The following is a 16,007-nucleotide window of genomic DNA, read 5'->3' as shown; positions in this document are numbered from 1 at the left end:
TGAACCTAAACCATGTCCTTACACCATACATAAAAATAAAATCAAAATGGATGAAAGACCTAAAGGTAGGACAGGAAGCCATCAAAATCCTAGAGGAGAAAATAGGCAGCAACTTTTTTTACCTCAGGTGCAGCAACTTCTTACTAGACACATCTCCAGAGACAAGGGAGACAAAAGCAAAAATAGACTATTTGGACTTCATCAAGATACAAAACATTTGCACAGTGAAGGAAATGATCAACAAAACTAAAAAGCAATCAATGGAATGAGAGAAGATATTTGCAAATGACATATCAGATAAAGGGTTAGTATCCAAAATCTATAAAGAACTTACCAAACTCAGAGCACCTAGGTGGTGCAGTCAGTTAAACATCTGACTTCAGCTCAGGTCATGATCTCAAGGTTTGTCAATTCCAGCCCCACATTGGGCTCTGTGCTGACAGCTCAGAGCCTGCTTCAGATCCTCTGTCCCCACTCTCTCTGCCCCTCTCCTGCTTGCGTGTGTGCTCACTCTCTTTCAAAAATAGATAAACATTAAAAAAAAAAAAGAAGTTATCAAGCTCAACACCAAAAATGCAAATAATCCAGTAAGGAAATGGGCAAAAGACATGAAAACTTTTCCAAAGAAGACATCGTGACAGCTAACAGACACATGGAAAGATGCTCAACATCACTCATCATCAAGGAAATACAAATCAAAACTACAATGAGATACCGCCTCACACCTGTCAGAATGGCTAAAATTAACAACTCAGGAAATGATAGATATTGGTGAGGATGTGGAGAAAGGGAAATACCTTTGCACTGATGGTAGGAATGCAAACTGGTGCAGCTGCTCTGGAAAACAGTGTGGAGGTTCCTCAAAAAATTAAAAATAGAACTACCCTATGACCCAGCAATTGCACTACTACGAATTTATCCAAGCATACAAAAATGCTGATTCGAAGGAGTACATGTCCCCCTGCCCCAGTGTTTATAGCAGCAGTTTCAGCAATAGCCAAATTATGGAAAGAGCCTAAATGCCGCCGACTGATGAATGGATACAGAAGAGGTGGTTATACACACACACCCACACCCACACCCACACCCACACCCACACACACACACACACTGGAATATTTCTCAGCAATCAAAAACAATGAAATCATGCCATTTGCAACAATATGGATGGAACTAAAATGTATTATGTTAAGTGAAATAAGTCAATCAGAGAAAGATAAATATGATTTCACTCATATGTGGAATTTAAGAAACAAAACAGATGAACATAGGGGAAGGGAAAGAAAAATAAGATAAAAACAGAGAGGGAGGCAAACCATAAGACTCTTCTATAGAGAGAAGAAACTGAGGGTTGCTGGAGATGTGTTGGACTGAACCATGGGTTTAAACAGGTGATGGGCATTAAGAAGGGCACTTGTTGGGATGAGCACTGGGTGTCATATGTAAGTCTTGAATCACTAAATTCTCCTAAAACCATTATTACACTATAATTTAAATAAAATTTAAATAAGACTTTTTTAAAAGGACAGAAAACACCAGCAACTCCGTGTGGTTTCCTGCCCCCCACCTTGGCATGAAGTCGGGGGGGACGGGTGGCCAGGCCCACCGCTGCTAGAATATGAAGAATCTAGGGGCGCCTGGGTGGCTCAGTCAGTTGAGCATCTGACTTCGGCTCAGGTCATGATCTCACGGTTCGTGGGTTCCAGTCGGGCTCTGTGCTGACAGCTAGCTCAGAGCCTGGAGCCTGTCTTCAGATTCTGTCTCTCCCTCTCTCTCTCTCTGTCCCTCCCCTGCTTGCACTGTCTCTCTCTCTTTCTCAAAAAATAAATAAAACATAAAAAAAAGAATCTAGAGAGCCAGGAATTAGGGATAAGCTGAAAATACCAAGCCAGAGAAATAAGCTCTAGTGACCAAAACCAGGTGGAAGGCAGGAAGGCCAGAAAGGAAATGTAGAAATGAAGCTATGGCTATCAGAAAATCAGAGAACTGTAGCATGCCAACCAAGTAGGGACAAATGAACTGAAGACACACAAGTCCCATGTGTGATGAGCTGTCTGAGCAGGCTGGCTTTTGACAGGGTGGGCAACCAGTTGGTGGGGCCAGGTTCCCTCCAGAACAGAGAACATTCACCATGCAGGAAGGCAGGTCTGAGGCTTGAGGTCTGGGACACTGTGGTTTTTCAGCTGTGGCAGCTGCTCCTCACCACCTCAGTCTGAAAGGGCTTCCAGGGAGAGAGACTTAAGTGTGCAGAAGTCTAGCAGAGCAGAGGAGCGGCCTGGCACAAGTGCAGCCTGTGTAAGGTGCACAACTTCCTGAAACCTGCTGGCAGTGAGTAGAGACAAACTACAGGAAGCAGCCCACTGCCAACTATGCCAGGCCCAGTCTGCGGAAGGACAGGGGGTTGGCCACCAAGGTGCGGTTGGTTCCTGCACAGCCCTGCCTCACAAGAAAGCCTCAGGCTCTAAGTCCCAAGTCACACTTGCGGTGCTGAGCGAGCCTGGGGCTCCCTCTTGCGGCCTTCCCATGGTTGGCGCTATAGCCCGACCTGCCTTCACTCCAGCCAGTCATGGAAGAGGCCCACTGGGTTTATCAAGCTACAGTCCCTGATTTTAACATGAGCCTGTAGCTATGACCTTCTTTTCGGGAAGGACTGTCAAGCGTATTCCTCAGGATCCCAGGTGAGATGGTGAGTTTTATGTGTCAGTTTGACTAGGGCACAAGGTCTCCAGATATTTAGTCAGACATTACTGTAAGTGTGCCTGTGAGGGTGCTTTTGGATAGGTTTAACATTTAAGTTGATAGACTGAATAGAACAGATTGACATCCCTAATGTTGGTGGACCTTGTCCAATCAGTGGAAGGCCCACATAGAACAAAGAGCTGATCCCCACCTGGAGAAAGAGGGAACTTCATCTGCCTGATGGCTTGAGCAGGACACTGGTCTATTCTAGCCTTCAGACTCAAGCTGAAACATAGGCCCTGCCTGGGCCTGGAGTCTGCCTGCTTTTGGACTAGAACTACATATTGGCTCTCTTGGGTCTCCAACTTGCTGAGTAAATATCTTGGGACTTATCAGCCTCTATAATCACGTGAGCCAATCCCATATTTAAATATATATATTTAAATGTGTATATATGTATATATATGTGTGTATATGTGAATATATGTATGTATGTATATGTATGTGTATATGTGTGTATATATATATATATATATGGGTGCCTGGGTGGCTCAGTTGGTTAAACATCTGACTCTGGCTCAGGGTCAGATGCTTAACAGTCTGTGGGTTCAGGCCCCGTGCCAGGCTCTGTGCTGACAGATCAGAGCCTGGAGCCTGCTTCAGATTCTGTGTCTCCCTCTCTCTCTGCTCCTCTCCTGCATGCACTCTCTCTCTCTCAAAAATAAAATAAACGTTTAAAAAACTATATATATATATTATGCATAATATAATATATGTAATATGTATATTATAATTATATTGTGATATATTTATTTGTATGTTTATTATTATATAATATTTATATAGTTTAATATGTGGTATATATTATTTATTTATATATAATTTTATGTGATGTTATATATAAGATATATTATATATACATATATATATATATATATACATATAAGGTTTGCCTGAGTGGCTCAGTTAGTTAAGCATCCAACTTCTGCCCAGATCATGATCTCACAGTTCATGAGTTCAAGCCCCACATCAGAACTGTGTGTGTGTGTGTGTGTGTGCGTGTGTGTGTGTGTGTGTACAGTTATGGAGAATCCTGACCAATACGACATGTGCACAACACATTTCCTGTATTAAAGGAGACAGCTCATTTTTCCCTCTCCCCATGCCTTCTGCCCTTTCCCGATGAACCTAGGCCTCAGTGTTTCTGTTCATAGGGTTCAGCCTGCCTGGATCCCTCAGTCAGTGACTGAAAAGTCAGCATCCTGGATGTATGTACTTCCTTGTCCTAGCTAGTCAGCATTCCTAGAAAGACCAGCCAATCATCTCTCACTGCCTGCCTCTTAGCTATGTGGCTGCAGAAAAATACAAAAGCTAACCAGATTCTTGAGGTCTCCAGGCTTAGCTGAGCCCTCTCATAATTGCTCAATGCCTTTAATGACTCCCTCTTGGCCGCTCTCCCACTGCCCGAAGACTGGACCCCACCCTTGCACTTTCACTCTCAACAGGTCCCCATGATTCCACTTCCCTGAGAAAACTATCACTTGACAGGAGGTTGCAACTTCCCTTCATTCCCGAATTCAAAGTGTCTCTGATTCTTCTTTTTAAATTTTTTAATGTTTATTTATTTTTGAGAGAGAGAGAGAGAGAGAGAGAGAGAGAGCGAGCATGTGCAAGGTGAGGAAAGGGGAGAGAGGGAGGAAGACAGAGGATCCAAAGCAGGCTCTACACTGACAGCAAAGAGCCCAATGTGGGGCTAGAATTCAGAAACCGTGAGATCATGACCTGAGCCGGAGTTGGACACTCAACCAACTGAGCCACTCAGGTGCCCTGTCTCTGATTCTTCATATCCACCCCTTTCTCTTTTCCTTCCAGAGAGAAAGGTCTTCAGGACATTTATATCAAGGTAAAGTTCTTGGTGATGAAGTGTCCACAACCAACCCAAATGAGTTGGTTGGGTAGAAGGTCCCAAGGGTCAGTTAGGAGCAACAACACCTCTTCACCACAGGTGATTCTCTCCTCTGGCCTTCTTCCCATGGGATGATCTCAGGGGATCAGCCCTTGCTAAGGCAGACCCCCCACCAGGCACCCATAAGGGAGGCCACAGCCTGGGGCAGCCTCTCTAGCAGGTCCCTCACTCTGTGCAAGACCATCCCTTTAATCTAGGCTTCTCCATTCACGTCCTCTTTCCTTCCTTCTTTCATCAGATGGTTCTCCTTCTCACATGTATATTCAATATTTCTCTTTCCTCTAGATCCTCACCCTTAGTTTAAAATATACGTAACACTTTTCCAGCCTGAAGTGTCCCTTTCTCAGTGCTATTGTTCCCCCCTGATACTGCTTTAATGTCTCCTCTCTTTTCCACCAATTCTCTTGAGAGAGCAGCCAAAACTCACTGCCATCAGTTCCAAATGACCATTACCTCACACCTGAATTGTGATTTCCATGCCCACCCCACCATTCCCCGAACACTGTTCTGGTAGGGCTGCTAAAGATCCCAGCTACAAAATCCAAGTCCCTTTTCAATCCTTCTCTGATAGGCTATTCACCTGTATTTGGGGGAATTAAAAGAAAGAATGTATGTCTGCCCAGAATATTGACAGTGAAACTGGATCATATGAATTTTGATTATGGAGGTAGCTCCAGAGGGAAAGCAGCTCTTGGCCATAAGAGTAAGGGCTGAGAGGTCCAACCTCACCCACCTAGCTTGCCAACTAGATGCCAGAACTCGACCTAATTAAGGGAGTTGATTGGTTTCCTAACAGGCAGATATTATCATTCCCATTGTGCTGAGAAGGAAACTAAGACTCAGAAAAAATTATAGATTGCCCAAAGTTATGTAGTACATTAGAACCAGAGTTCCTTCCATTACACAGCAGTGATAATAGCTACCACTTAATAATAACTGCTGGGGGCCCCTGGGTGGCTCGGTGGGTTAAGCATCTGACTTTGGGTTCAGGTCATCATCTCACAGTTCATGAGTTCGAGCCCCACATCAGGCTCTCTGCTGTCGGTGCAGAGACTGGCTTGGATCCTCTGCCACTGCCACCTGCCCCTCCCCCGCTTGCATTCTGTCTCTCTCAAAGTAAATCAATAAACAATAATAATAATAACTGCTGTATATCAGGCATATGCTAAGAGCTTTACAGAGGTTTACTCCTTTACTCCCAAGCATCTCCACCTGACCACTCTACAATTCAGCCTGGATGTCTCATAAACATCTCAAGGATGACACCTCCCAAATTGAACTTGGGATCTGTTCCCAAAAAAATTGCTCCACTTGAAGCTTCTACTGTCTCAACTGATGATAACTTCTTCATACTAATTGTTCAACACACACACATGCACACACACAATGGAGTCATCCTTGATTCTTCTCTTTCGTACCTCACATACAATTCCTCAGAAAATCCTGCTGTCTCTACCCTCAAAATATATCCCTAGTCTACCCATTTCTCACCACTTCCACTGCTACTGGCCTGGTTCCCACCACCATCACCTCTCTCGTAGGCTACCTGCTAACCTCCTAAAAAGTCTTCTTGCTCTTACTCTCTTACCCTCCTCTCCTCAACAACCATCTCCCCCTGGCCCGTTCTATTCTTCTTAAAACATTCAGAATGATCCTTTTATTTATTTATTTTTTAAAACTTTTTAGTGTTTATCTTTGAGAGACAGAGCATGAGCAGGGAAGGGGTAAAGAAAGAGGGAGACACAGAATCCGAAGCAGGCTCCAGGCTCTGAGCTGTTAGCACAAAGTCCAATGCCTGGCTTAAACTCACAAACCAGAAGATCATGACCTAAGCTGAAGTCAGATGCTCAACCGACTGAGCCATCCGAGCACCCCCAGAATGATCCTTTTAAAACTAAGACTGATCATGACCTTCCCCTGCTCCAAACCCTGCAATGACTCCCCACCTCTCCCAGACTAAAAGTCAAAATCCTTATCATGGCTTAGTAGGTCCATAATGGTCTGCTCCCCAACTCCTATTAAAAGGTCTATCTCCAGCTAGTACCTGTCATGATCTTAACATGCCAGCCACCAAAAAGCCTCCTCACATACTCCAGGCCTGTTCCTGTCTCTAAAGCCTTTGCATTGCTGTTTCCTTGACCTGAAGGCTCTTCCCCATAACGATAGCCACCTCCTTCAATTAACTCAAATCTTGCATTCTCATTGTGACCTACCCTAACTCCTGATCCTCCCTTATTCCCCGCTAATTTTTCCTTTTTCATAGCACTCATCACCTTCGAGCACATTATATAATGTACTTCTTTGTCTCTCTCCACTAGATGGTGAATTTTGGAGGGCAACAACCCTTGTTTTATTCATTGATATACCCCAAGGGACTAAAACAGCATCTGGTACATATTCAAACTGCTGAATGAATAAGCCACCGCACTGACTTCTTAGGACTCTGTCAAGAAGCGCCTTTAGAAGGCACTTTACCATTCACTATCCTAGTGCCCCTGGTTGGCTCAGTCAGTTGAGTTTTCAACTTCTACTCAGGTAATGATCTCATGGTTGGTGAGTTCCAGCCTGCCTCCGGCTCTGTGCTAACAGCTCAGAGCCTAGAGCCTGCTTGGATTCTGTGTCTCCCCACCCCACCGCTCCTCTCCTGCTCCCACTCTGTGTCTCTCTCTCTCTCTCAGAAATAAATAAACATTAAAAATTAAAAAACAAATTCACTATCCCTTTGAAGTCCGAAAGCAGGAATTACCACCCATTCTCCGCTCTTTGGGTCCATCTAGCGGCAGCTGCGCAGACTGAGTTGATTCTTTTCTCTCAACTCGGTCCCAAGTGTGCGCGGAACTATTTAGCTCGGCTCTCACTGAGTGCTTATGGGACAGAAATCAAAGAGCACGAACTCAGCAGGAAATTGTTGTGCCGTAAGAAGCATCATCAATGGCCAATAAACACAAGGATCTAGATCACGTGGTGCATATTCAGCCTATCGTGCTCCTAATATTCTTCAACGCCCTCCCCTCCATGCCTGGCTCCTTCTTTCTCGACAAGATGGCCACACCGGCAGCACCGGCGAGTACTCCCGCCGCCGGTCCAGCTCCAGCCGCAGCCCCGTCCGCGGCCCCAGCCACGGCCCCAGCCCCGGCTCCAACCCCAGCCTCAGCGCCAGCGCCGTCTCCGGCTCCAGCGCCGGTTGCAGCTCCAACGCCGGCTCCAGCCTCATCCTCAGACGCGGCGGCTGCGGCGGCTACGACCGCGGCTCCGGGCCAGACCCCGGCCTCAACGCCGGCCCCAGCGCAGACCCCGGCGCAGTCGTTGCCTGGTCCTGCTCTCCCAGGCCCGTTCCCCGGCGGCCGTGTGGTCCGGCTGCACCCGGTCATTTTGGCCTCCATCGTGGACAGCTACGAGCGACGCAACGAGGGCGCTGCCCGAGTTATCGGGACCCTGCTGGGTGAGTGTGCAGACAGAACTGTCTGAGTCTTCTACCTCCCACCTCTTTCTTTTCTTCCCCTCTCTTCCCATCCCCGTTGACCTCTTACCTATTCCTCCATCCCACGTTCCTGGCGCGACTTATGTCCTTGAAGAACTTAAACTTTCCTGTCACATTGCTGTCATTTGGGCGGCATAAAGTACGTAAGCAGTAGTTAGCTATTGAATAAACATCGTATGCTGAGTAATTTCGTTTACTTTTAATCTTCCCTGAAGGTCAAGTGTGACCAAAAATGAGTTGAGATGCTTAGTATGAAGTCAGAAACGTTGGACTCTCTAAACCGAATGGCCACATTTCCCCCTTTTTTACGGACTGAAGGTCTTTATTTTCCAGGTGTTGACAAAGACGTTTTTGGGAACGAAGTGGGGACAGCTGTAAAAAGACGTCCCTTTGAACAAGGAAACCGGCTTGGCAGAAACTCGTTTAGGACTTCAATAATACTCTGTTTTCCTAAACGTTTAAGCCTGATCTTTTGTCCTTTAGTCCCCTAATATGTTAAAGTAATTTGTAAAATCGAGAGGCACTGGAGAGGGGTTAGTGGTAATGTGCCTCTTTCTCTGGGGGCTGCTGATCCATCAAATTCATTTTCATTCCATCTTTATCACTAATCTTAGATACCTTTGTGACATGTAACAGTCCTTCCACTGTAGAAGACAATTGGTGTATTGCAAAGAGGACAAGATTAGTAGGTAGATTGCACCAAATATTCGTGTGCCTTGGAACAAATTACCTAAAGGCTAGTTCCAGGGGCTACTTAGACTTGGGCTTTGCAAGAGCTAAATTATCACCAAGAGCATCTAACTGCTGGCACACGTGAGAAACAAAACAGCTATTAGTTGCCGTCCTCCACATCAGGGCTCTACTCCTGCAACACACAAACAGAGTCTCCCTTTCTTTATTTTTCAAGGTTTAGCATTTTACACGAACTTCAGCTGATCCATTATTTTCCAGACATTGCCAAGGTTTTTCTGAAACCAACACTTTGTATTCTCTTTGCCACAAGTGCCTTCCCTGTTCTCCCTCATTTGTTCCAAGTTCCACTGAACTTCCAGGTTTCCAGGAAAAGTGTTAATTATCAGTCCTTCATTGCATTTGGCTACCCTCACCCCCACTCCTAATCTCCCAAAGTATAATAGCTTTCTGTAACTGTGTCCTGCTTTGAGCCTCTGTGACAAAGGATTTTTGCAACATTTAATTTGGGGCTTGACAAATACTACTCTTTCAGCTGCACTGCCAAATTTTCCAAACGCACTGAAGTGAGCTATTTAAGTAAAGATACAGTTCTCCACTGAGGGAGACTGTTAAGTGGCCTAGATACTATAGTAACCTGTGATCTAGGTCTTCAGATTCTCTTCTAGACTGGGACCAGGGTACAGTGCTAGGTGTTAGAGGCAGTACTTAACCAAAAAATGAAACGTGGACTCTGCTTACTAAGAGCTTATAAATTTTCTCAGATATTAATTCATGAAACATATTTAATTTGGTTAAATGAAGTCAGTGGCACCTTTTAAGTACCATAGAACTGTTAGATGTTTTATCAAACTTTGAATTATAAATAACATCTACTCTAACCTTAAATTCAAGATGAAGATTTACTCATGCAAATAATTAGAATACAATGTGATAAATTCTCTAATAGAAGGATATCATAGTGGCATGGAAATATGGAAGACTCAAAACTGCTTCAGAAGTCTGAAATGGTCAAGTCTATTGAACGCTGATGAGAGGTCAAATAAGAGAAAATGTATTTACCCACTGGGTTTGGGGACATAGTTTCAGCTAAGGGAGCAGAAACCATAGTGAAGTGGAATTAAACAGACACAGGTGTGGGCAGCATTATGGGCTCGGGTATAGAGGGCAGTGCTGGAAGCCTGGTCTGGGCAGTGCCAGTAGATTAGGAAAAAATGGAGACACTGAAGGACCAGCGTCTTAGGTCAAGAAACAAACATAATGGGAGTAAAGGTATCAGAACTAGAATAGACTGATACTGATGTTTAAGGTTCACAGGTAGAAGGTTTCTGGATGGAAATGGGACTAAGGTTATGACCGTGGGACTAGATGGCTGAAGGCAGGTACAGGTGAAGCTCCCTTACATTGTGCTCTGAGACTAGGCTACTGTATGGGTGCCCCATGTGGACATTATTAGAATTTTCCAGGTAGTTCTGCATACTCAACTATGGGGAGAAAGTCCTGAGGCTGAAAAATGAAGGTCATAGAGAAAAGACCTGGACTTTTTTCTGTGGACTGGTAGCAGGAAGGAACAGATAAGCAGAAGAAGACCTTGTGAAGGAAGAATAGACCCCATACGTTGATGGTTAAAGGAAAGAGCGAGCGCTTCCGAGCGTCAGCGCTGGAGAACCTGGTTACGCGGATGCACATGGCTAACTTAGAACTTAGGGGTTCGGTTTGTTCATTGGCTTTGAGGAGGCCTCTGAAAGCATATGGAAAGTGGTGGGAGGCTGGCGTGCCTAGGGTTTTATAACACGGGACAATTCTCTCTCACAGGAACCGTTGACAAGCACTCAGTGGAGGTCACTAACTGCTTTTCAGTGCCGCACAACGAGTCCGAAGATGAGGTGAGTGGGAGCCTGCGCTGCCACTGTGTGGTCTGTAGCTGTTCGTTTGCTGGGCTCTCCTTAACGCCCCTCCTGCGCAACGTACTGTGCTGCTAGAGCTAAAAGTCCTGCGAAGAGTCTTTTTTCTATGTGTACATACTTCCCAGGCCTCTTTGATCTGCCTGGGTGGGCTCTGGTCCTTTTCATCCATTTTTTTCTATGGGCTTGTAGCGTCTTAGCTTCCTCTTTTGCTTTCCTTCTAAGGTGGCTGTTGACATGGAATTCGCTAAGAACATGTATGAATTGCACAAGAAAGTCTCTCCAAATGAGCTCATTCTGGGCTGGTGAGTTGGAGTTGGGGGAATGGAAAGTGTTGGTGATTGCCAAGGTTTTTTGCCATCAGACTAGACACTATACTCCCTTTTGGAGTCAGAGTATTGAAAGTGTATTACCTCAAGGATCTGTGGATTTGGTGTGTTTTGCTTGCAATTATGATCTCATGAGGCCAAGAATATTTAAACTTTGAATTGTAGCTTTTACTGAGCCAAGTACTTTTGCCTTGTTGCTGATGTATAAAGTTTCAAGAGCTCTAAGTCAACCTTTGATTTGAATTGATAACAGTTTTCAGTGTATTCTTTTTGAATTTAGGGTACACTAGGGTAATGCTACTAGAGACACCCATGTCACCATCATGTTGGTATTAATGTTACATGTAGACATGAATCCACAACTATGTTCCCTTTTCCAGGTATGCTACGGGCCACGACATCACAGAGCACTCTGTGCTGATCCATGAGTACTATAGCCGGGAAGCCCCCAACCCCATTCACCTCACCGTGGACACGAGCCTCCAGAACGGCCGCATGAGCATCAAGGCCTATGTCAGGTGACCAGTGTCTTGGGGCACGAGGGCATAAAAGGCTCTCTGGTTCAGACCATGCCTGGATGACCCCCACCTCCACCCCAAGCAGGTTTAATTCTTCAGTACATATAACTCATTGCCTTCTAAGGAAGCCCATTCCTCACTCTCAACAGTTATTACAAGGATTTTACTCTGAAACAAAATTTCTCCCTTAAATATCCACTTGCTGATACAAGTTGTACCCCAGATTCCTACTCATTTCTCTTAACCAATTTCTGATGACAGCCGTTTAGGTATTTGAGCAAACAATCATGTTTTTCCTGTCATCTTTTCTGTAGGCTAACTCTTCATAGTTCCTGTAGCTGATCCTCACTGGTATTTTGGTCGTGTTCCCTGCTTTTCTGAGTAACCCTTTAGTTTATCATTATCCCTGGATACACAGGACTCAGAATCATACAGCTTAAAGGATGGCTGTCCTTCTTTGACTACGTCTATGACCCCAGGGTGCAGTTTTGGTGACAGTGACATTATAGCATTGACACATTGAGCTTGCAGGCAGTTAAAATGCTGGTTGACAGGGGAGGCATACTAAAGAATGGGCGGCGGGAGGAGTTAGATTATCTTTTCTGGTTAGAATGAAGGCATGTGCTAGTGTATCCCTTATACAGTTTGGCTTTGTGCTTTTTCTGTGTGTGACATAATGTAACAGACTCTTCATGGTCCAGCTGAACATACATAATTGGCATAATAAAGGGAGTCACCTTTAGTGAGATTTCTAAAAGCACCTAATCTAGTCTTGGTGGGCTGGCATCAGTTTGCTTTTTTCAGTGCTAACGAAGGGCTCAGTCTTAGAGATGACCTAGGTGCGGATATCTGGGCAGCCAGCTCCACAGGGAAGTGCAGTCAGTCTCCTGTTTCATCACTGAGATTGCAGTGAGTGAAGCAGTCCTCTGAAGGAACCAAGTCAGATCTGCAGGCTGAGTCCCCTCTCGAAGGCCAGGCTTTGGTGTGTGGAGTGAGCTAAAGGAAAAATTTGACTTTCTCCCATAAGACCTCGGGCTCACATGGTTTCAGCCTTCTTGTCTCAGAACCTTGGAACCTATAATCTTTTTATGACTGCTTTCCCAAACTGGACTAGACATGGAAACCCTCTCCCAAGGCCATTTGTTTACCTTGACTTCTCTCTCCCCAGCACTTTAATGGGTGTCCCTGGGAGGACCATGGGGGTGATGTTCACACCTCTGACAGTGAAATATGCATATTATGACACTGAACGCATTGGAGGTGAGTAACCATCCCATACCCTCATTTGAGGTCTGACATTTTTCAGGGGAAGGGGTAGCTGCTCTCTAACAAGAATGGAGGGCCTTGGGTGGGTTGAAGAGGACCCATTGATCTAAAGTCTGTGATGATTAAAGTCACAACCACTCTCCTTCATAAATGAACTTCCAGGAATTATTTGTGCAGTTAGAAGTGGGAAATTATCAGCACCAGAGGCTGCGTGGCCATTCATATAAGACCAAAACCAGTGATTAGAATATTGGGTGCAGGAGTTAAACTCTAGCAGGAGGAAAAGCAGCCAAGAGCAGAGCAGGGGTTCAGAGAAGTTGGCTGTTTCCAGAGGGAAGTGGGGAAGTTACCAGAATGATTAGAGATAGTCTCTTCCCTGATGGGATGACTGAAATGTCTGTGCTTCTATCCCCCAACCTGTGCCCACAGTTGACCTGATCATGAAGACCTGTTTTAGCCCCAACCGGGTGATCGGACTCTCAAGCGACTTGCAGCAAGTAGGAGGGGCATCGGCCCGCATCCAGGATGCCCTGAGCACAGTGCTACAGTATGCAGAGGATGTGCTGGTGAGGAGGGGCAAGGCGAGAAAGGAGGGCAGATCTCCACTCTGAGATCGCTGAGAGGTGTGCTGGTGACATGACAGCCCTCGGTGGTGAGAATTAACTCTGCCTCCCTGAATCTTTGTTTGCTGCTCAGTCTGGAAAGGTGTCCGCTGACAATACTGTGGGCCGCTTCTTGATGAGTCTGGTTAACCAAGTACCCAAGATTGTTCCCGATGACTTTGAGACCATGCTCAACAGCAACATCAACGTAAGTGCCATCCCTGGGCTTCTGGGAGCTTGTGTCTTCCCCCACCTCAGCTCGTGCACACAGATGTGAAGGGAGATGGCCTAGAAGGGAACAGAGGAGAAAGGGCTTTGCCTTTGGCCCCTTGTAGTCCAGGTTGGGAGGAAGGAAGAGATAGTACGTGTGTTTGGAGAGGTCTTCCGCCTTCTCTTTGATACCATTGTCTCTGGTACTGTGGATACTACTACTGTGACTTGCTATCCAGATTCATGGTCAAAAGAAATGCTAAATTCAGAGGTTAATGAAAATGCAGTTTCTTATTTTCCCCATCTGGGTTCACAGACAGCCCCCCCCGCCATGTCCCTACCCACAGACCTTAGCTAAACCACCCTGAGTTTATATCAGTAAAGAAGAGAAAGTGTCCTCAGACATTTCATTCTTATCTTCCACCTTCAACTCTTACTCAGCCTCTTCCCGAGCTGTTATTTATCCAGAACTGTCCTCATACCCAGTGTTCACCATGGAGCTGACCAAGCCCAGGCTTTCTTCTCCCTTTCTACACAACCCCTCTCTTATTGTGGCTTCTTCCTCTTCTAGGACCTGCTGATGGTGACCTACCTGGCCAATCTCACACAGTCACAGATTGCCCTGAATGAGAAACTTGTAAACCTGTGAATGGGCCCCAAGCAGCACTCCTGCCGATCTGGGCCACCCCAGGACTCAGCACGGAGTGTTGTAGGATGGTTTCCTTGTGGTTTGAGTCACACTGAGTCAGTCAACTGCTTGTGACTCTAAATAAACATGGCCTACCTTTTGTAAATGAATCCGTCTTATATGAGCTTACTGCTGGGTGGAGGGAGAAAACTGTTCTAGGGCTCATGCACAAACCAGGAAGTGAATACTTTGGGTGGAAGTTGGTTGTGTGTTGGTGACTTGCCATCAGTAGTTGCACCCATAGCCCAAATCCAAGCCACTTTTCACCCGACCCCAGACCAGACAGCCTTCTTTGCACACTGGTTTCACAGAGGTACTTTTTCCTGCTCTTTTGCCTATGATTAGAACAAACTGGACCTCCAAAAAATTTTTGTCACTTCTCTTCCATAGTGCCTCCCATGATTGACAGTACAAAGTGTTGTCCTTTGCACAGTTAGGAAGACCTAGAGCACGTGCTGGTGAGTGAGTGCAGAGGAATGAAGGGAGTGGGTACAAATCTCAGGCCTGGGCCCCATAAGTACATGCTGGTAGAAAGTCTTCTCCTGAGGATTAATTGTACTTTACCAAATTTTTCTTTTGGCTTTCAGCCTGGAAAGGTGTCTACTGGCAATGCTCTGAACCATTTTTTGGTGGATCATGTGGTTTCCACAGGAAGTGAAAAATGAGAATCCATGGAGGGAAAATAATTAAGAGATTTGAATGCTTAATCTGAACTGAAAGTAAAAAGTGTGGTCAGGGTCATAAACTACTTAAATAGTAGGTTGGAGTTATTTGCTACTATGGTTTGGGGAGGCAAAATTAGGATCTGTAGCTTACATTTAAAGAGATTTCCCCAGAGCTCCACACTCCTTGGGTACTACGTGTAACTTGAGAGCATCATTGGGCCATATTGAGCTCTGCTAATGGCTGAATCAAAGCAAAGACTAGATGACATTTCCCAGGGGTTTTGTAGACTTCAAACAGCCCTTTCATCTGATTGCCAGAGTGTTCTGCCTGGCCACTTCAAAGTGTCTCAGGTTGAGAAAGAAGTGGGTCATTATTCAGGGACTGAGGGTTGTGTTAACATGTTGGAGTGAAAAGGGAAATGAGAGTAAGTGATATCAAAAAGACCTGGGTTCTAATTCTGTTTCTGAGACATGTAACAAGTTCTGGGGGTCATAAAATACAAGAAGTAAAGTAGTAATGATACTTTTTGACATGTAGGCAAATGTAAACACGGGAAATGACAATAGTTACCCAAAATTGTGAGGTTAAAAGTAACATGCACAATGGGAAGAGGGTTGAACAGAGTTCAGAGTGTTTGTGTTTTGTTTTTCGGGTGAGTGGTTAATACCAACTTCAGTTTTTTTAAATATGCATGATAAAATTCCAAGGTTAATCACTGGAAATATAATCTCCAAATGAAAATTATGGGAAATGATGGAATAGGGAAGAGGAAATAATATTTTCTAATGGAGAAAGAGAAAGCATGGAAATAGTGGGTAAAGTATTGATGGCAAAAATAAGTCCAAATATAGTAAGCACAATAAATGTAAAAAGTTATAACTAATGAAAGAAAAAGACATTGAATTTTAAAACAAATCCCACCCCTGTTTATAAGATCCACCTGAAACAACACAGAAAATTATCCTGCAACTGTAAGCAAGACATCTTAAAATGTTGCATGAAAAAGAC

General features: G+C 44.9%; 1 protein-coding gene across 1 annotated transcript; it reads left to right on the top strand.

Moving 5' to 3' along the window:
- The first annotated feature begins 7,663 nt into the window (after nucleotides 1-7,663).
- Nucleotides 7,664-14,443, top strand: EIF3F (eukaryotic translation initiation factor 3 subunit F). The gene is made up of 8 exons (XM_029914901.1): nucleotides 7,664-8,087; nucleotides 10,632-10,702; nucleotides 10,946-11,025; nucleotides 11,430-11,567; nucleotides 12,736-12,827; nucleotides 13,263-13,399; nucleotides 13,530-13,643; nucleotides 14,217-14,443. The coding sequence occupies exons 1-8, from the start codon at nucleotides 7,688-7,690 to the stop codon at nucleotides 14,292-14,294; spliced, it is 1,110 nt and encodes a 369-aa protein (XP_029770761.1). The 5' UTR covers nucleotides 7,664-7,687; the 3' UTR covers nucleotides 14,295-14,443.
- The last annotated feature ends 1,564 nt before the right edge of the window (nucleotides 14,444-16,007 follow it).

Source organism: Suricata suricatta, chromosome 11 (assembly GCF_006229205.1).
Source record: "Suricata suricatta isolate VVHF042 chromosome 11, meerkat_22Aug2017_6uvM2_HiC, whole genome shotgun sequence".
Lineage (NCBI taxonomy): Eukaryota > Metazoa > Chordata > Mammalia > Carnivora > Herpestidae > Suricata > Suricata suricatta.
Note: the sequence above shows the minus strand (reverse complement) of the source record. Positions and strands in the feature narration are given on the sequence as shown.

Excerpts from the sequence above, each read along its gene's own strand:
- EIF3F (XM_029914901.1), top strand. The coding sequence starts at position 7,688 with ATGGCCACACCGGCAGCACCGGCGAGTACTCCCGCCGCCGGTCCAGCT. Across the intron at positions 11,026-11,429 it reads AATGAGCTCATTCTGGGCTG|GTATGCTACGGGCCACGACA; the intron begins GTGAGTTGGAGT and ends TCCCTTTTCCAG. Across the intron at positions 13,400-13,529 it reads AGTATGCAGAGGATGTGCTG|TCTGGAAAGGTGTCCGCTGA; the intron begins GTGAGGAGGGGC and ends TTTGCTGCTCAG.